Source organism: Drosophila kikkawai, chromosome 3R (genome assembly GCF_030179895.1).
Source record: "Drosophila kikkawai strain 14028-0561.14 chromosome 3R, DkikHiC1v2, whole genome shotgun sequence".
NCBI lineage: Eukaryota > Metazoa > Arthropoda > Insecta > Diptera > Drosophilidae > Drosophila > Drosophila kikkawai.
This window is the reverse complement of record NC_091731.1, coordinates 33,506,380-33,525,065: the sequence shown is the minus strand read 5'-3', so window position 1 is coordinate 33,525,065 and position 18,686 is coordinate 33,506,380. Positions and strand designations below refer to the sequence as shown.

Sequence of the window (18,686 nt, the reverse complement as noted above, 5' to 3'; positions counted from 1 at the left end):
GAAAATAAAATAACTAAATATATAAGTATTAAATTCAAACAAATATGTTTTATGCTTTAAACTTTTATTTAAGAAAACATCCCAAGAAAATAGTAGAAAAGTATCTACATATGTCGCTTAGTAGGAGATGCCAGTGTTGTCGCGGATCCAGTCCAGGTATCCAGTGACGCGGGTGAAGACAGCGGGGTGACCGGCCTGGCAGCCAGCTCCGGAGCCGAAGGAGGTCACTCCAACCAGACGGTTACCGTCGTGTGTGACCAGGGGGCCACCGGAGTCACCGCCGCAGGTCGACTTGCCGCCCTCGGTGTTGATGCAGATCATGTAGTCGTGCAGGCTCCAGAAGCGGCTGCAGTCGCCCTGGGACATGATCTGGACATCGACAGCCTGGAGCCAGTCGGGCAACGGGCTGCCGTCGTAGGTGCCGCCCCATCCGGAGGCCACAGCCCAGTAGCCGGCGTAGCTGTTGTAGCGGTCGTTGCCACCGGGCAGCTCCACCTTGTTGACCAGGTGCCAGAAGTCCACGTGCGGAGTGCGGATCAGCGAGATGTCGTTGTGCAGGTTGCCGCTGTTGTAGTGGTGATGCTGGATGATGTCGCCGCTTCCAACCCAGTGGGTGTACTGGGGCTGGGTGCGGATGCTGGCGCCGTAGTTGATGGTCACGCCGCTCGCCCCGTTTGTGCAGTGAGCAGCCGTCAGGACCCAGGTGTTGCCGATGATCGAGCCTCCGCACCACCAGTTGCCGTTACCGCTGAACAACAGGCCAACAATGTAGGGCACCTTGCCCTCGTAGGCCGGGTAGCCATTGGTGATGCGTCCCTGGATGTCCTTCACGGGCACCGGGGTCAGCTTCTCCTTCTGCTCGGGAGCACCGGGAGCCGGGATGGCGGAGGCACAGGCCACGGCCAGGGCGAGGAATACGAACAGCTTCATCTTGGGTAAGTCTTACAACTCATGGTTTTCCCCAGAGGCAGCCGTCCTTTTATACCAAAAGCAGAGCCTTATCTTTGGGGGAAGATTAGGTTGGCGGAATGAAAAGTTCGATGGGGCTGTATATTCTGGCCGAGTTTCGGGCGTGACAATCAAGTCGGCTGATAAGTCGAGTGGACTTTATTATTAAAAGTAACACTTATAACGAATTTATAAATTTAAATTAGACTGCAATTTGTCTCTCTTCATTTCATCATGAACTCAGCTTTTAATATTATTTAAAAATGTTCTCAAAGGATAATGGATTTGGTTATAAAATATATACCAAATTCTAGCAAAATTATTGCATAAGTTCAACCAACTTTACACCCAATTGTGGTAAATAAAATAACCCTTTTTTCGCAGTTAAATTAATAAAATTATTTGCCTGAAAAGCAAATACATTATTAAATATCAGACGTGCTTAAACTGCAGCGAAATCGAAATTGAAGCCCCTCCTCTATGGGCCATCTCTCCTGTCCAGGGCCTGGTCTGATGTTCGATTAGTGGGCGGCGATTCATCAGCCGGAGGGCTCATCCATCAAGTGCGGTAAGTGGAGCTCGGCTGCATCAGCTTTGGGCCGATGGGCCAGTGCTGCAGTGTGCGTGAGTATCTGTGTGTGTTTGCATGGGTGAGTGGATACAAATCGGCTTAGTGTTTGCAGCTACAGAGTCCTGTGAATATCCTGCGGCCTCTGCAGCACTAACGAAACTCGATTTGGCCCGAGAGGCGGAAAAGTGCAGGGAAAAGAGCGAACGGCGGCAAAAAAAATGGCCAGCATTATTGCATTTGACAGACTGAGAAAACACATAGGGTTTGGTTCAGCATTGAATACTTATAAGGATCATTTCATTAACTATAAATAATAGTAGAGCTTAAAAGGAATTGTCTGGATGTAAAGCTGCCTCAAAGCCTCAGAATATATTGCAGCGGAAACCGTTGCCAAAATCTATCAAAGTTATGTTTAGATAGAGATCTCATATTGATACTGAAGCCTTTTTTGGCAAAGGTATATCAAAAAACCGAAAAAGAATGAATGAAAGCCGTTATCAGCTGGCGATGTCGAACTCTTAAATTTATTTAAAAGTAAGTATACTAAGATAGGTTTATATTTATGGCACATCTTAACTGATATGCTGCGTAAATCAAACTGATTGGTTTAGATAATGGTTTCATGAATCGTAGGCGTGTAGTATTTTCTTTTAAATTGATTAGATACAAAATTCTCACGGCGAAACTTAAGTGTCATGGTGGTTGGTATAACAATCTATAATCTAAATAATCTTTATTGCAATCCTCAGACCTATAGAGTTAAGTGCAAATGATTCCACTGCACATAAATTATCGTTCGTTATTATTATAATTATTCATTAGATATGGCCTTGAGGTGATTTTAAATATCTACATTTAAAGTGCATTCCATGCTTGGTCTATCTTTGAATATTTAAGGTAACAGCTACCAACTTGTATAAGCTTATATTACTATCAACTGGGTAACTTTTATGAACTATTTTTTCTTTAAGGAAAATTTCAGGTAACTTCCATTGGTATGATAATTTATAGGACCTACTAAGTCCTATGTCTGGTCTTTAACTCATTACAAAGTACATAGACATCTGTTCATAGCCAAGTAGAAGCCATAATTTTAGCAAAGAGCCCATTTGCACCGAACTTATCAACCGTCGTGATTGTCACGCCCGAAACTCGGCCAGAATATACAGCCCCATCGAACTTTACATTCCGCCAACCTAATCTCTCCCAATAGATAAGGCTCTACTTTTGGTATAAAAGGACGGCTGCCTGTGGGGAAAACCATGAGTTGTAAGACTTACCCAAGATGAAGCTGTTCGTATTCCTCGCCCTGGCCGTGGCCTGTGCCTCCGCCATCCCGGCTCCCGGTGCTCCCGAGCAGAAGGAGAAGCTGACCCCGGTGCCCGTGAAGGACATCCAGGGACGCATCACCAATGGCTACCCGGCCTACGAGGGCAAGGTGCCCTACATTGTTGGCCTGTTGTTCAGCGGTAACGGCAACTGGTGGTGCGGAGGCTCGATCATCGGCAACACCTGGGTCCTGACGGCTGCTCACTGCACCAATGGGGCCAGCGGCGTGACCATCAACTACGGCGCCAGCATCCGCACCCAGCCCCAGTACACCCACTGGGTTGGAAGCGGCGACATCATCCAGCATCACCACTACAACAGCGGCAACCTGCACAACGACATCTCGCTGATCCGCACCCCGCACGTGGACTTCTGGCACCTGGTCAACAAGGTGGAGCTGCCCGGTGGGAACGACCGCTACAACAGCTACGCCGGCTACTGGGCTGTGGCCTCCGGATGGGGCGGCACCTACGACGGCAGCCCGTTGCCCGACTGGCTCCAGGCTGTGGATGTCCAGATCATGTCCCAGGGCGACTGCAGCCGCTTCTGGAGCCTGCACGACTACATGATCTGCATCAACACCGAGGGCGGCAAGTCGACCTGCGGCGGTGACTCCGGTGGCCCCCTGGTCACACACGACGGTAACCGTCTGGTTGGAGTGACCTCCTTCGTCTCCGGAGCTGGCTGCCAGGCCGGTCACCCCGCTGTCTTCACCCGCGTCACTGGATACCTGGACTGGATCCGCGACAACACCGGCATTTCCTACTAAGCGACATATAAGTTTTGTTGCCCATATTTTTTATGGGTTTTTCTAAAATAAATTGGTAAAGCATAAACAAGTGTTTTTTAACAAATGGTATTAGAAAACTAGAGGTTATTGTACTATGAATCAATGGATAGTAAAGGAAGTTTTAGAATTTCTTTAATTTTCTTAAAGATTATTCTTCCAATAAGTATGCCAGAGTATCTGAACAAGAAGCGTGTTTTAAGGCACTTTATGATTTCGTTTACTTTAGTTTTATAAATACCATATACTCCAGAATTAATTTTATAAAAGTGTCCATCTGCACACGTCTCGAAGTGTGGGCCAAGCCAGTGAGAGGGAACGAGTTGTTTGCTCAGCGGCAGCACTTGTCTCCATCACTTTGTGTGTGCCTGCGACTGGCATCTTTGTTTGCACAGCGTTTTTTCGGATACGTGACAGTTCCTAAATGGAATATCATACTTTTTGGCCCCATCCGCACCTCGAAAGCGGGTGGTAGCTCTGCCCGAGGCAGTATCCATCAGTCAGCCGTCGTTTACGGTTCTCTCCTTGCCCGAAATGGCACATCAAAGTTGGTTCTGGGTTGTGGCATCTTTTTCGTTTCTAATTTGGAGTGAAGCAGTCGGGGGAGAGTTCTACTCATCGGTGGATAGGATGCAGGATCTGGCGCAGGTGGAACAGGAGTTACTGAATGCCACGCGTTTGTATTTGGAGCAGCAGCAGCAGCAACTTGAGCTATACATCAGGTACTAGTATATATTTTCTCTACGATATAGAGTTTGATTTTGTTTATTTTTTAGATATGTGGAGCAAATCAAGGAGGAGCATGAGTGGGCCATGGAGCAGGCTCACCTGGATGAGTATCTGGGTCATCCTTTGCACGCCTTTAGGTTGATCAAGCGACTGGTCCAGGACTGGGATGCAGTGGTCTTTGAACCCATAGTCGCCAATGAGCCCAAAGAAGGTGGGTTGTAAATTATTTTGATAAACTTACCTCTTAGGTTTAATTTCCCTTAAGAGTTCCGTCAATTTCTGGAGGCCGTAACCACTGACCTGGGCTATCCGAATCACTTGGAGCTCCAGGGCGCAGTCAAGGGCTTGGCCAGATTGCAAAATGTTTACAATCTCTCCACCTCCCACTTGGCTGAGGGCGAGATCGGTGGCTATATATACGATTCCGTGTTGGAGTGGCGAGAATGCTATGAGATTGGAGTCCAACTCTTTGATCTTGGCGACTATAGACGCTCTCTGGAGTGGCTGCAGGAGGCCTTTACCCTCCTCAGAAGAAATCCGGAAGAAGATGAGGAACAGCACGCTCGTTATATGTCAGACATTCGAGAGTACGCCGCGTTGGCTAACTTTGAAGTGGGTAACCCCAAAAAGGCGGAAAATCTACTCAATAGAATCTTAGAACCTCTACCCAATCACACTGCTCAACAGACACTTAAGTATCTGGAGAACAGAGAACCGGGAAAGAATCTCAAGGAGAAGACCCACTCCTGGTCTGCCAACTACACAAGACTGTGTCAGGGCAGAAGGTTGTCCGAGGAGAGCACTGGTCACCCATTAAAGTGTTTCCTAGATGGAAAAAGACACGCCTACTACACCTTGGCACCCCTGCAAGTGGAGCCAGTGCATCTGGATCCGGATATCAATGTCTATCACGGAATGCTTAACTCCGAACAGATTCTATCGATCTTCGAGGAGGCAGACAAGCTGGAGATGATTAGATCCGCTGTGGCCGGAACTGAGGGAGCACGTACCGTAAAGGATCTCCGGGTGAGTCAGCAGACGTGGCTGAACTACACCAGTCCGGTGATGGGCTCCATCAGCCGAATCATTCAATTCGTTTCGGGTCTGGACATTGCCGGAGCGGAGTGGATGCAGGTGGCCAACTATGGAGTTGGTGGGCAATACGAGCCTCATCCGGATTACTTTGAGGTCAATCTGCCCAAGGACTTCCTAGGAGATCGCATCTCCACCAGCATGTTTTACGTGAGTGGAATCTCTAAATTTCAAACCTTCTTTTCTTTGATTTCTTCTCTGTTTTTAGCTCTCAGATGTGGAACAAGGAGGCTATACTGTGTTTACCAAGCTGAATTTGTTCCTGCCGCCTGTCAAGGGAGCCCTGGTCATGTGGCACAACCTGCATCGCTCCCTGGACGTGGATGTGCGCACCTTGCATGCCGGCTGCCCAGTCATTGTGGGCTCCAAGAGGAGTAAGCTTATCTTGATTTACTTGTTCTTAGTTTTTATTTTATTTTTAAATATTTATTTTATTTTATTTATCACTTTGTGTTCCTTCCTGCAGTTGGCAATATCTGGATGCACTCCGGTTACCAGGAGTTCCGGCGGCCCTGTAACCTCACCTCCGATAGCTACAAATCCCTGGCCTACCGGGATTCAGTTTGAATGCTTTTTTAAATAAATTAATACCTTACTTTAATGAGTGGTAGTTTTTTGATTACTGTTTCAGTCAAAGTCCCTGTAATGCAATGAGATTTCATGGTTACGCTGGAGATCGCAGGGCCTGACTCTGTCCTGATGACGTTCTCGTATCCAAACGTTGGCAACTATTGGATACATAATTATAGGAAATATCTGTTTGAGATCTTAAAGTTTTACTCACTCCACTTACTGCCCTGCAGAACCGGACAGGCCGCATGCTTGGTGCGGTAGTCATGATCTCCAGAGGGATGGAGGTTGTACCAGAAGAGCAGGCTGCCTCTTTCCGGGGTCACCAGCAGGGGCAGAAAGGGAAAGGCAGTGCCGCCACCGGCCTCTACATCGGAGAGCTGCAAAACCAATATTACTTCAAGATTCTTCTATTTTCATTTCTATTTTTCAAAAACAAACTCACATAGTAAATGGCCGTTGCTATACGGTTCCCCTTGTAGTCCCCCTCGTCGTATACGTGATTTTCTGGGAAACAGTCCCAATGCGGCTCGTAGTGACCACCTATGCCATAGTTGGCCACCTGCAGATCCTCGGCATAGTCCATGTCCAGGCCTGAAAGGTCTCCCACCTGCCGGCGGAGAAGCTTAGTGACCGAGTTCTTCGAATAGTTGAAGGAGGCTCCCTGGCTGGTGCGAAAGGCGGCGGCAGTGGACTCTCCGGTGTTGAGGGAATACACTGTGGAACGCTTGATCCTTGGCCTAGCTGTGCGCTGCATAAAGTCCGCTTCCTCGGCACTCACCACCTGATGTAGCTGCACTACCAGTGGATCTAGGTGCAGCTCCTCCAGCTTAAAGGGCACGTAACCAGAGCGACTTTTCCGCAGGCGACACCTGAGATTACGCTGGGCAGCTGGTTGGGGTTTCAGTTCGCCGCGACACACCTGCTCGTAGAGGCGAAACTCCCGGGAGGCGTGATAGTCCCCGGGTCGCCGTGCTGTCAGGTGCAAGAGCCCATTCTTGTCTCCATCAGTGATAAGCTGCTCCAGTTGCTGACGCGTCTCTAACAGATGACTCCTCTGGTCGGGCTCCACGGAGAGCACGTGGTTCACCAAGCCGAGAGCACTTTCATGGGCACCCATCTCCCGGTGGTAGTCCACCACTGCCTCCATAAAGTCCAGCGAGGCGGACTCCTGGCCATAGGTCTGTTCCCCGAGCAACTGCATCGACTGCTGCAGCCAGGGCACTGTGTGGTTGTAGTCCCTCAGGGCATACAGGTGCTGGCCCAGGACAAAGCAATCCTGCCAGGACATGGCGGTGCTGGAAAAAGGAAAATTACAAGAATAACTATGTGAGGTAAATTGGAATGGCTAAAATGTTATTATTGACTAAATAACAATAACTAACTAAAGAATTAAATAAATAAATAAAATGCACTTTGCAAATTAATATTATAAATTATATATTGAATCTTAAGGAAAGGGAAAACTAAATAACAAAGAGATCTGATTTAATCCTATTGATTTTGTAATAGAAAGCTCTCATAAGTGGATTAAATACACAGAGTTTACATGCTTAAACATAAATAATTAATAAACAACTTGTGCAATCATAACATCAAATCATTGAGGCTGAATTTCAACAGTAACTAAAACAAACAATAGCACAACTCATCATTTTATTAAGTCACTTCCTCTTACACTTATGTCTTTTCACTTTCATTTAAATTTTTGTCAACTAAAAATTCACCTTACTACCTGGCAACCGGAAGCTAAAAAAGTTTATTATGGCTTTGTTAAGACATAAGCTTACTAATTAACTATTAGTACTTGCTCAAGTCATTTTCACACAATGTTGTGACAATTTTATGAATAAGGTTAGTCGCAGAATAATTCATTCTATTAAAAAAAACATACAAAACTTGTCAGTCCATGTTTTTATTTGTTTTATATTTCGTTTATAGGATTTTAATGACTTTATCTGGTGTTCCATTAAGTCGACAATATTATATGGGTTAAGTGGTCGTGGCCAGGTTTATTGGCTATTTGGGTGATACATTTTGCGCCATTCTGTTTTGTATTTAAATTATAAATTGATTTTATTTTTTCACCTTTTAAAGAGATTAGAAAGATTTTATAGATCTACCGATTCTCACCCGTATTTAACGCCATTTAGAATGCCACTGGCCAGCTCCGCCACATCCAGCTGGTAGGTTTGCTGGAGTCGGGTCAAGGCGATGGCGGAACCCACAAAGTCATCGCCTGAGGGGAAGCTCAGGTTTGCCCTGTGGCCAGCCATGGCTTCCAGATAGTCTACAAAGTATAATTAATAGATTTATAATTAATTTTCTATTACAAAAATCGAAAATCAACTGACCTGCTCTGCTCGTATCCGAGGCAACGCTGCCCTCGAAGGTCTCCCAGTCGCTGTGGAGGCGCTTAATCAAGCGGAACGCGTTCACCGGATTGTTGAGGTAGTCATCGATTCCATCGGCGGCACTCTGATGCTCCACACGTATCGCATCGATCTCGCTAAGATCATAAGTAAACAGAACAGAGTTCTCATTAATCAGACTCATATTCACCAAGCAAAGCAGCATAGCTAAGGGGATTTGCATATATTACAGTGGTTAGTTTGGTCCAACTATATTTAGTTTTTACTACTCATACCGAATGAAAGTTGAGCTAGGGAGAACGATTAATGGTATCTCTTAAGAACGACAAATTTTAAGACAAATTATTAGCAACACCACGAATTGAAGGGGTTGGTCGCCAACATTTGTCTTGTGAGTGTGCAGCTTTTAATATATATGCCAAGCAGGTTATAAGTTAAGGTACACTTGACAAAATTTAATAAGGTTTCTGAAACAAATTGCAATGTAATGCAGCTTAAAGGTTTCATTGGAATATATTTATATAAGAAAGTGATTTAGTAAAAATAAAATTATATGCTAAAGTGTTTCTTAAAACATTTAACCATACCCAAACTTTATCTTCAGTGCCTTGTGGCCTAAAACACCTGCTGATTGCGATCGTTTTTCAGAATTATGGTGGAATAAATTGTGATAAAAATTAAAAAATACCCAGGAATGTATTTAAAAAACACTGGGTTATCGACGGGTTACCTGTTTTGTATAATTAACGCATTTATTTTAACGCCTGTCGCTTGCATTGCAGCTCATTTAGAAGTCATTAAGTTCGGGAGCGTAGCCATAATCCGAATCTAGAAGCGAGACCCTGCTAATTTCAGCTCAACTCTATTGTCTGCGAGTTTATTGTGCCAATGATTGAGTGCCGGCAATTGTGGCCAATAAATCTACATTATTTCACTTTAGAGGAGCCTTCCGTAGAAACTCAATTGTTTCTTACACGGCCTTAAAAGATCAGACCCGTTCCCGCCGGCGGATGACTCAGGTCAGTATAAATTATATACTTTACAATTCGGTTAACGGTTTTTATATATTATTAGAGACCGAACGATCCGGTTTGCCGAGTGCGCATGATAAACAAAATATCTGCGGCGATGATTGCACCATATTTTAGAATTCTAGAAACCGCCAAGTCGATGACACTTATGGCTGAGCAAAAACAAAAATATTAAACCGCCTGCCAAGCGTCGTCGATTTAAAAAAGATCCCGAAAGGCGATATCGGACGGTGGTAGCAATCGATTGTCACAGATAATGAAATGCAAACTTAGGAAATGCCGCCAAATGTTGCCAACGATTTGTGCTTTATAGGAGCCATTAATTAGTATAATAACCGGCGCGAATAAATCAAGCCCAGAAAAAGGAGAAATTAGCGGTTCATAAAATAAATTGCATCGCATCGAAGACCAAAACAAATGGCATCTGTTGGGGAATTAACACAGCCACATTTGGCAACAAATCGTTGGGCAGCAATAAAAAAGTCCATTCGCCATTCACTTTTCATGGTGGCTGCAACCGGTCAGGTAACTAAGGGAGAACATTCAGAAATCTGCATAATTGTAATAAAAGTTAACAGAAGTTAACTAGAATTTAATCTCCCCCACACTTTCATTAGCCAAAAAAATAAATAAAAAATATAAACAAGCACCCACCGAGCTGGCAATTAATTCACAACTAACGTGGGCGCCTCCACGCATTTGATATGAAAAATTCATATTCGGATGCCACGGCGACATCTGTCAATTGTTTTCGTATTATTTTTGGTTTGACTGACGGACAGACAATTGGAAAATATATATTTGCCAATGGGAAATTTATTGGATTGCGGCTCTGCGAATTCCAATGCGAATCTCATTTGCATCTTATTAAGTTTTGGCCATAGGCCTTAGGGATTAGTAGGCCTGGTCAGAACCACTTAAACTTTCCATTTTTATATGGGCTCCAACTCTCTGACATCTGGCTATAACCGAAAACCAGACTTTAGTTTACATTAATTGGAATTTTATTGTTTAAGTTTGTGTTTCATTCATATCGGAATTTCTTCTGTGTTGTTCTTTCTTTTATGTGTTTATTCACCTTATATTTAACATTATTTTGGAACCAGTTTTAAGATTTATTAATTTTTTCAGCTTGCCATTTTTAAATACTGATAATATTAGCCACTAATTCGGCAGTTGTAGTTGTTTTTAGTTGTTTTTGTTATTTTCATTTAAAGCTTTGAAGAGTTAAAGTAAAACAAAGCGTTTTTGGACACTCAGCAATGATAACATATATTTTAAATTTCTCTTCTGTAATTTTTCACAAAATTCTTAAATTATTTTCTAAATATTTTAGAATATCTAATTCCACTTTAATAATCCTCTCACCCCTGCAAGGCCTCTGCATGCTGATAAATTCCATTCACATAACTCTGCAGCTCTTCCAGGAGTACAACCTCCGTTTGAAACAGCTTCTCCAGACCCGAGGTGGAGCTGAAGAACTCCCCCCAGCAGGACACTGCCTGGAGCACCACAAAAAGGACACACTTGAAAGAAAACATCACACACTTGACCGACAAACGACACCTGAACTCAGATCGCGACCCGCGGCTTTGCTTGCTCTTGCCGCCGCGATTCGTTAGAAACTGAATCCAAATCGGCAATCTGCCAGCGATCTTCTCGAGAAAAAATGAAAAAAAAAGTAAAAAGCTCGAGGCGCTGGGAGCGTGTGAGTGCTGCGGGTGTCGATCGAGCAGTTGTTAGCGCAGAAATCAAAACCAGCGGAATCTCTGGTCAAAGAACTGCCCTCGAGGGCCAAAGTTCTGCCTGAATAGGCACACCAAAGTGAGTACTCAACCAAAGAAGGTGGGGTTCAATAAACTCACATAGTCAACTCACTTTATGTATGCACATTTACTTTGGCCCAAAGTTCTAGCAATTATTCCTGGAATTATTCCCGCATTATAACATGAAATAAAACTAATTTTCCCAGCCGGCGGACTGAATTTTCCCCCGCTAATTACTTTCACTTTGCTGCTCGCACCAGTTGTCACTTCACAAAGCACAGAACTCACAAAATATTCAAATCGCCCGCTCAAACTTTGCCCGTGAACTTCTTTATGCAAATGAATGAAATGCCGGCAAATGAATACGAAACTGGCTTTTTGATTTTTAGCTCATCTTAAAGCAAAGCGTCGAGTTTGTTTTGAGTCTTTGAGTGAGTTTCAAAAGGCACTCAAAGCTCAAGCTGTTAACCCACTGAGTTTGTTGTGGGACCTTTTAAGAACGTCATCTATTGATTAAGGGGTTATCCGGGTTTTGAAATTTCAAACAATGCATTTTTTTCAAACTTTTTTATATAATAGTACAAAGTGTCAGGAATGTTGTCCGAAAATTTCAAGTCGATCGAAGCAAAACTGTAGGAATGGGAGAAATTTAAAGCCCAGCGCGTCGTATGAGTCACAACTGGCAATTAAAACTTTAAACGCGTTTTTCTCGAAACCACTTTCTTGAAGTCGGTAGTCAAGATTTCTCGAAAACTACTGGACCGATCGACTTCAGATTTTCCACACTTCTTCTAGACATGTTTTTCTTGTCTCTGAACGAAGGATTTTTTATATCTTCAATTAGAACCAATTTTATAACCCCAAATGTGGCCAAAATTGACGTAAAAAGTGTCATTTTTCATGAAAAACGCTCCCAAAAATTCAATTTTTAATTTTTTAAAAAATCCTTCGTTCAGAGACAAGCCAGACACATAAGCTAACAGAAAAATTTTGGTTTTTTGATTTCAAATAAAAATTGACGGAGAAATCCTGCCTACCGCAAGGACATAATTTTTTTTAGGGTTAAGTTCAACCCTCCCTCAACGGCTCATTTGTGAATATTTCTTGTTCAAAATTTTACAGAATTTAGTTCAAACATTATGTATTAATGAGGAATAAATGAAATTTGCAAAATTGTCATAGGATCTTTTAAAAAAATTCTGGAAAATAGGCCTTTTTTTGTGGTTCTAAACCCGGATAACCCCTTAAATAAATTTCTGTATATAAATTTGGCTAAGGTTAGGTTTAATTCAAGAAAATACATTGAAATCCTTAATATGAATATTTTAAAAATTTATAAAAATATTTTGAAAATGTTTAGTGGCATTATTTGTTTTAAAAACTATTGTATTAATTATATAAAACTTTTACAGACTCTATATAGATCGCTGCTATAACATCTTAAATTGCTCTTAGTTTCTTTATTACTTTATATTTAATATTTAATTATTATTAGAATATATTTTTATTTAAAAAGCATCGAAATTTCAAATGTTTTCTATTAACATTAAAATCTGGTTTAACAAGAAAGAAAGCTAACTTTGGCCAGCCAAAGTTTGTATACCCTTGCAGGTAACAATTAAAATATATCATAACTTAGCCAAAAATGCATTAATTTCGATTCGAAAAGCAGTTTTGTGTTAGTTTTTATTAATTTAAAAAAACTGCATACCAAATTTAAAATTTTAAGAAATCTAAATTTTTGGGCATTTTTGCTAATTCTAATGATCAAACTTCGCAAAAATGGCCAAAAAATCGATTTCTTGCGGACATGTCTAGAAAGATTCGCATGTTAATGCTGATCAAGAATATATATGCTTTATAGGGTCGGAAACGTCTCCTTCACTGCGTTGCAAACTTCTGACTGAAATTATAATACCCTGCAAGGGTATAAAAATAATAATAAATGCAATATTTTATTAAATTTTGGTTTTTATTGTTCATATTCTAGTATTTTTAATATATATCCTTCTATTTAAAAACTAAGAAAAAAAAAAAAAAAAAACGCAACCAAATAAAACAGACATGGAATAGTATCTTAAAAATATCACAATCTTTATTTAATTATTTCGTACTCCAGCGAGACCTCGTGATCCCGGAAAACGTCGCAGGGTCGCGCAAAGGTCTGCGTCACCTCGTGGATCCAAACGTTGCCAACTGCAAAGATCAAGTCAAATAATTAAGTTAATTGCAAAGACTTAACCAGACAGCAGGTGGAGATGACACCAGGGATTAATTCGCGTCACTCGTAAATTGACAATTAAATTAAAAAGCAGTTCGACTGAAGAGCCTTAAACGAATTGATGGGAAAGGAAAATTATCTTCATTTATCTGTGATTTTAAAATTAACTTAAATGGTGAAGTGAGTTCTGTATTTTATAGGTCATCTTGCAGATTGAACTGTAGTTGAATAACAGAAAAAGGCTTCCATTTGAATAAAAGGAATTCCAGTTACATTTCAACGAAATTAGTTACTATTGCTTGGACTTCCCTGCTTCAAATAAAGAAATAATGGCCAAATACAAACCAATTAATAATCAGCTAAACTTCTTCCAAAGAAGACAAAACTAATAACCCAATAATCCCTTTCCTTAACCACTTACTCCACTTGCTGCCCTTGAGCACCGGACAGCCGGCATGCTTGGTGCGGTAGTCCATGTCCAGGGACCTGTGTAGATTGTACCAAAAAAGGACATTGCCCAGCTGCGGCTTCACGGCAAAGTCCAGGAAGGGAAAGGCCGTGGCCCCGCCCTGCTCCACCTCGGAGAGCTGAAATAATTACTGTCAGTAAATCATACAAAGGATTAGGCTAATTCCGGCTTACATAAAAGATGGCTGTGGCCATGCGGTTGCCCTCCTCCGCCGGGTAGTGATCGGGGTCCCGAAAGAAGTCCCAGTGCGGCTCATAGTGACCGCCCACCCCATAGTTGGCCACTTGGAGCTGCTCGCAGAAAGTGGTATCCAAACCGGTGGCTTCCCTCAGATCTCGTAGCATGCCGACCATGGTTTCATGGGACTCGTACTCCAGCCAGGCGTTCTTGCTCACCCGGAACGAGGACTTCTTATTCTGACTTCCAGGCAGGGGATTCACGGTGGACCTACGCATCCTGGGCACAGCCATTTCCCGAAGTTCAGTGATCTTCTGTGGACTCAGCATGTCGTGAAAGGTTACGACATAGGGATCCAAGCTGTGCTCCTCCAGCTTTAGTGGTGCTAGCAAGCGGTAGGGATGGTATCCTTGGCTCAAACGACATCGCAAGCTGCGCTCCTGCTTCGGACTGGGATTCACCTCGCCCCGGCATACCTTCTCGTAGTGTGCAAACTCGTGGGTCAGCTGTGGAAATATAAATTATAATTAGTTCTGGTTTTATTTAGAATATTTTATAAATTAAAATCGGCAAAAGTTTAGTTGCGAAAAGTTTACTTTTTCATTATTTAGTTTTAAACAAAAGGATTATTGTTTTGTTGGGAATTTTCTAGAATATTTTCCATGCACATAATTTCTGAAGTGCTCTCTTTTATTTACAAACTAAAGTATAAAACATTTGTGATTTGAATTTCCAACCAGTTACGCACGAGCCAGGGAGCAGACAATGTATTATTTATTATGCTTCGTTTTAGTCAAGTCATTGTCATGTCTAAGGAATGGGAGTTTCCATTAAAACATAAATATTAAACTTACACTATACGAATCCGAGTGCTTGGGCAGGAGTGCCACCTCGGAATCCTCTGAAGGAGGGGCCGCCCCCTTGTCGCCCAAGTGCCAGTTCCGGATGCGCTTGGGATCGAACTGGAGCACTCGCTGGCTGAGCTCGTAGGCCGTGTCAAAGTCGCCTAAAAATCGCATGTGAGTGTTGGTTTCATAAAGGCTAAAACGAATATTGTCCCACGAGATGCTCACCCAGTTGGAACAAACTCTTGGCTGTTGCCTCCATTTTATTGAGGGTCTCTGTATCCGGTCCAGAGGGGGCGTGGCTGTGGGCGGCGCTGCTATGGCGTCGCAGTCGGTCCATGGACTCCCTCAGCCAGATCCTGGTGTTGTTGTAGTCCTCCATTTCAAAGAGTTGTTGACCCAGCTCGAAGCAGTCCTGCCAACTCATGTCCGAGCTAAAAATAAAGGCTGTCAAAGTTAGAGAAGATTTTATCGACCACAAAATACTCTGAAAATATGATAAAGTGTATAATTAGTTCTTAGTGTTTGTGCTTATACGTTTTTTGTTAGTTTGAATATTAGAGCAGTCAATGACGTTTATGGTTATAAATTATGTTAATTTATTAACTACCGTTAAACATAAAATTCATAAATTTATTTTAACGGAAATACTTTTTTAAAACAGCTTTTTTTTTTGTTTTAGGAATTAATAAATATCAAGAAAGGCTATAAAAATATGACCACAAATTAAGTATACGCCTCCGTTACCCTATTCCCAAGTATAGTAAATTCGATTGGGGTAATTTTGGGGGAGGATGGGACCTCGTTTGGCCTGGATTAGAGGGCATCTAGCTCTATATTTTAAGCCTGGCTGGTTATTGCTTATTCGCTTCCGCTATCCCGTTACCCGTTTCCTATTTTCAATTCCGCATATCCCGCACTTCCCCTTTCCCCGGATTCTTTCTCACCCGTATTTGACGCCATTCAGAATGCCAGCGGCTACTTGGGCCACATCCAGCTTGTAGGTGCTCTGCAGGCGAACCAGGGCCAAAGCAGCGCCCTCCACATCCTCCTGGCTGGGAAAGCTCAATCCATAATCCTTGGTGGTATTGAAGGCTGCGAAAAGGAAGGGGAACCATTGATAAAAGTTGATATTTTTGGTTTTTTGTAAATATAAAAGGGAACCAAAATTATTATTTGCGTTTCCTGATTCATTCAAACTCACTTAGATCCTCGGCAATCTGCTGAACACGTCCTTCTGTGAGGAACCAGTCCGTGTGGAGGCGCTTCATCAGGCGATACACATTCACCGGATTGGTCAGGTAGTTCTCCGTGTCGGCAGCCGCCAGGGAGTGCTCCTGCTCGATGGAGGACAGCTCGCTGCGGATTGAACCATTTTGAACGAGTTTCGGATTAGAGTTTAGTGCCGCCTACCAGTTTAGCCGATTTATTAGCGCTGTGTCGTCATAGGAGTTGACTTTGCATGCGCATACTCGTATTTCGGCTTAATTAATTCTAATTTATGTGTGATTCTATATTCATAATAGTTTTTACGATCGCGGCGATAACAAAACCGCCAGCGAAATGGCATAAAACGAAAGCGAAATGCCATGAAAACAGCTTAGGAACCGATAACCCGATCGAAGAATAAACTGTCTGTCAATTTCCATCGAAAGATAGTGGATAATGCTCTAACTACCTCGAGATTAATGACAGATGGCTATCCATGATAAAAACCAATTTAAAACCGCAAGCATGACATGTTCACACATCGAAAGTAGACATAAAGTCTGGCACCTCGTGGGGCAACAACATAAATATAAAAACTATATAAACTAGTTCTCGAAAGGGTCATAAAAAAAAATACTTTAATGGATTTGCTAACGACAATAGGTTGTAATTAAATTAGCATTGTTTCAAATATCGTGATCTGGCAAAACTATCAATAGTTCCTGTGATCTGAGATTCGACTCTTCCATATCCTCTAGTAATAAATCTATAATTTTAAAAGATTGCTACCAACAGATGGATCTTAATACATTTTTAACTGTATTTCTTTATCTAAATGCTTTATTTTTATGACTGCATATCAATCAGAAGTTCACAAAAGACTTAATTGGCCCGATAATGGGATTCCTATTTGTCTACAGACAAAATTTATACCGGTTACCTGCAGTTTTAAGTCGATTTAGACATTTAAAATTCCATTAATCATTTGAAAAATATTGATAGCCAGATCTGTAGCTTCTGATAATAGAAGATATCGATGTATAGTTTATATTAGATTTCACATTTCAAGTTAAGATTTCTAAGACAACTTTTAATTCTTAATCCTCATTTTATACGTTTCTTTAGCTCATCCTTTACTCACCCCTCCAACTGTTGCAATGATGTCCTGACTCCATTAAGCTTAGACCTCAGTTCCTTGATGAGATACTCCTCTGTGTTTAGAAGTTGCTCCAAGCCCGTGATGGAGGAAAAGTAATCCGAGGCCAATGAGTCCTGAACCAGACAGGACACCAGTCCCAGGACTAGAATATGTATCCACATGGCTCTTCACTATCCCCTCGTATTATTAATTATATTGTAGAAATCCTTGCTCTGATCTCTTGAGAACTCTATGTCCGCCGCTGGCCACGTCTCGTGGCGAACTGATTTGGGGAATCATAATGTCACCATGGAGATCTCTATATCGATCTCTGAAATCTCCGAGACATCCCGGAGAGACGGAGTATAAACCGGCGGCCGCTGTGGCGAGAATTAATTTCGCGTGTGCAAAGTCGCAGCGCGGAGACGAAACTAGTTGGCGGTGTTGGCCTATGATTTGAAGAAAACTGTTTTATTAGCCAGTTCTGTGCAAGTTCCGTCGCAGAGAGGAACCATTCGTACGGGTTTCTCGGAGCCGGGCGTGTTTTATGGCTTGTTTTGCGCTGATTTACTGATGCTTATCGGTCGAGCTTGTTTCGAATTCTAAATTCGCTTCGGACTCAGAATCAGAATCGGAATTGGAGCCGAAAATCGGATTGTCTCGGCTATTGTCTTTGTACGTTTTGGATTAGAGCAGGCGAGCATATTAATACGGGCTAATTGGCAGTTAACTGTTTGATATTTAAGACTGCAGTTTGGCCATCAAGTGAGTATGAGCAGGCAGTGATGGCAGTTTTTTCTCTGATCTACGTTAAATATATTGGGTAAAAAATATTTTAAAAAGTATTTTTGAAAGACAAAATTATATGGATTTATATAGGGTCTTTGGGGGATTCGTGCAACACTTAAGGTTTTTCTGTAGTGTTTCTATAAACTGTAGAACGTCCTGAAGATGGTTTAAATATTAATTTTTTATAAAAATTCACAAATATTAAATATATTTAAATTTTAAATTAATATCGCATTGATATTTGTAGATAATATGGTTTTGTAAATGCTATCTGAATTTTCTTAGATTTTGTAAATGTCTATAAATCAATCATTACATTATTTTCGTTATAAAAAACGATATTTTTCGATATCAAATCAAACTTTTCCTCTCGATATATATCCCCAGTCATCACTGCCTTAATCAGTGCTGTAAAACGCTGCAAATATCACCCATTTCGATGGCCAATTAACATTTCCAATTCGTTGCGCGACATTTCATATTGGTTTATGGACTCCCGGCTGCTTATTGACAGACCATTGTTTATGTTTATGGATGCGATTCCGATTCCGATCCGATCCGATACCTATCCCCTCGGGCCGCCAATTTGGAGCAATGATTTGTTAATGAGCTACCCGGCCACATCCACCATAACTCACATTGT

At 42.1% G+C, this 18,686-nt stretch overlaps 5 protein-coding genes across 7 annotated transcripts; 2 read left to right on the top strand and 3 right to left on the bottom strand.

Annotated features, from left to right (window-relative positions):
- Positions 1-47: 47 nt before the first annotated feature.
- On the bottom strand, positions 48-943 carry LOC108073665 (serine protease 1-like). Its single transcript, XM_017165391.1, has one exon. It carries the CDS (start codon positions 928-930, stop codon positions 118-120), a length of 813 nt encoding a protein of 270 aa, XP_017020880.1. The 5' UTR covers positions 931-943; the 3' UTR covers positions 48-117.
- A 1,851-nt stretch (positions 944-2,794) lies between these two features.
- Positions 2,795-3,687, top strand: LOC108073664 (serine protease 1-like). Its single transcript, XM_017165389.3, has one exon. The coding sequence runs from the start codon at positions 2,805-2,807 to the stop codon at positions 3,615-3,617; it is 813 nt and encodes a 270-aa protein (XP_017020878.1). The 5' UTR covers positions 2,795-2,804; the 3' UTR covers positions 3,618-3,687.
- Positions 3,688-4,146: 459 nt separating this feature from the next.
- PH4alphaSG2 (prolyl-4-hydroxylase-alpha SG2) lies at positions 4,147-6,062 on the top strand. Its single transcript, XM_070286933.1, has 5 exons — positions 4,147-4,357; positions 4,412-4,575; positions 4,630-5,606; positions 5,665-5,830; positions 5,923-6,062. Exons 1-5 carry the CDS (start codon positions 4,170-4,172, stop codon positions 6,021-6,023), a joined length of 1,596 nt encoding a protein of 531 aa, XP_070143034.1. The 5' UTR covers positions 4,147-4,169; the 3' UTR covers positions 6,024-6,062.
- On the bottom strand, positions 5,957-10,978 carry PH4alphaMP (prolyl-4-hydroxylase-alpha MP). Its single transcript, XM_017165437.2, has 6 exons — positions 10,798-10,978; positions 8,381-8,535; positions 8,160-8,316; positions 6,472-7,324; positions 6,241-6,406; positions 5,957-6,184 (listed from the first exon to the last, which is right to left on the bottom strand). The coding sequence occupies exons 1-6, from the start codon at positions 10,968-10,970 to the stop codon at positions 6,084-6,086; spliced, it is 1,605 nt and encodes a 534-aa protein (XP_017020926.1). The 5' UTR covers positions 10,971-10,978; the 3' UTR covers positions 5,957-6,083.
- Positions 10,979-13,268: 2,290 nt separating this feature from the next.
- PH4alphaNE1 (prolyl-4-hydroxylase-alpha NE1) lies at positions 13,269-17,859 on the bottom strand. Of its 3 annotated transcripts, XM_070287096.1 has the most exons (9): positions 17,776-17,855; positions 17,258-17,703; positions 16,112-16,266; positions 15,855-16,002; positions 15,136-15,341; positions 14,917-15,068; positions 14,059-14,568; positions 13,838-14,003; positions 13,269-13,391 (listed from the first exon to the last, which is right to left on the bottom strand). In XM_070287096.1, exons 2-9 carry the CDS (start codon positions 17,434-17,436, stop codon positions 13,291-13,293), a joined length of 1,617 nt encoding a protein of 538 aa, XP_070143197.1. In that variant the 5' UTR covers positions 17,437-17,703; positions 17,776-17,855; the 3' UTR covers positions 13,269-13,290. The 3 variants fall into 3 exon arrangements, with proteins under 3 accessions (XP_070143197.1, XP_017020912.1, XP_070143198.1); XM_017165423.3 differs by having other exon boundaries at positions 17,258-17,859; XM_070287097.1 differs by lacking the exons at positions 16,112-16,266; positions 17,258-17,703; positions 17,776-17,855 and having other exon boundaries at positions 15,136-15,354; positions 15,855-15,996.
- Between the last annotated feature and the right edge of the window lie 827 nt (positions 17,860-18,686).

Coding starts and splice junctions, on each gene's coding strand:
- LOC108073665 (XM_017165391.1), bottom strand. CDS start 930: ATGAAGCTGTTCGTATTCCTCGCCCTGGCCGTGGCCTGTGCCTCCGCC.
- PH4alphaNE1 (XM_017165423.3), bottom strand. CDS start 17,436: ATGTGGATACATATTCTAGTCCTGGGACTGGTGTCCTGTCTGGTTCAG. Junction 16,267..17,257: donor TCATTGCAACAGTTGGAGGG/GTGAGTAAAGGA, acceptor TTCAATCCGCAG/CGAGCTGTCCTCCATCGAGC. Junction 13,392..13,837: donor GCTCAAGGGCAGCAAGTGGA/GTAAGTGGTTAA, acceptor TGATCTTTGCAG/TTGGCAACGTTTGGATCCAC.
- PH4alphaMP (XM_017165437.2), bottom strand. CDS start 10,970: ATGTTTTCTTTCAAGTGTGTCCTTTTTGTGGTGCTCCAGGCAGTGTCC. Junction 8,317..8,380: donor CTCGGATACGAGCAGAGCAG/GTCAGTTGATTT, acceptor TATACTTTGTAG/ACTATCTGGAAGCCATGGCT. Junction 6,407..6,471: donor TAGCAACGGCCATTTACTAT/GTGAGTTTGTTT, acceptor TTGGTTTTGCAG/CTCTCCGATGTAGAGGCCGG.
- PH4alphaSG2 (XM_070286933.1), top strand. CDS start 4,170: ATGGCACATCAAAGTTGGTTCTGGGTTGTGGCATCTTTTTCGTTTCTA. Junction 4,358..4,411: donor CAACTTGAGCTATACATCAG/GTACTAGTATAT, acceptor TTTATTTTTTAG/ATATGTGGAGCAAATCAAGG. Junction 4,576..4,629: donor CGCCAATGAGCCCAAAGAAG/GTGGGTTGTAAA, acceptor ATTTCCCTTAAG/AGTTCCGTCAATTTCTGGAG.
- LOC108073664 (XM_017165389.3), top strand. CDS start 2,805: ATGAAGCTGTTCGTATTCCTCGCCCTGGCCGTGGCCTGTGCCTCCGCC.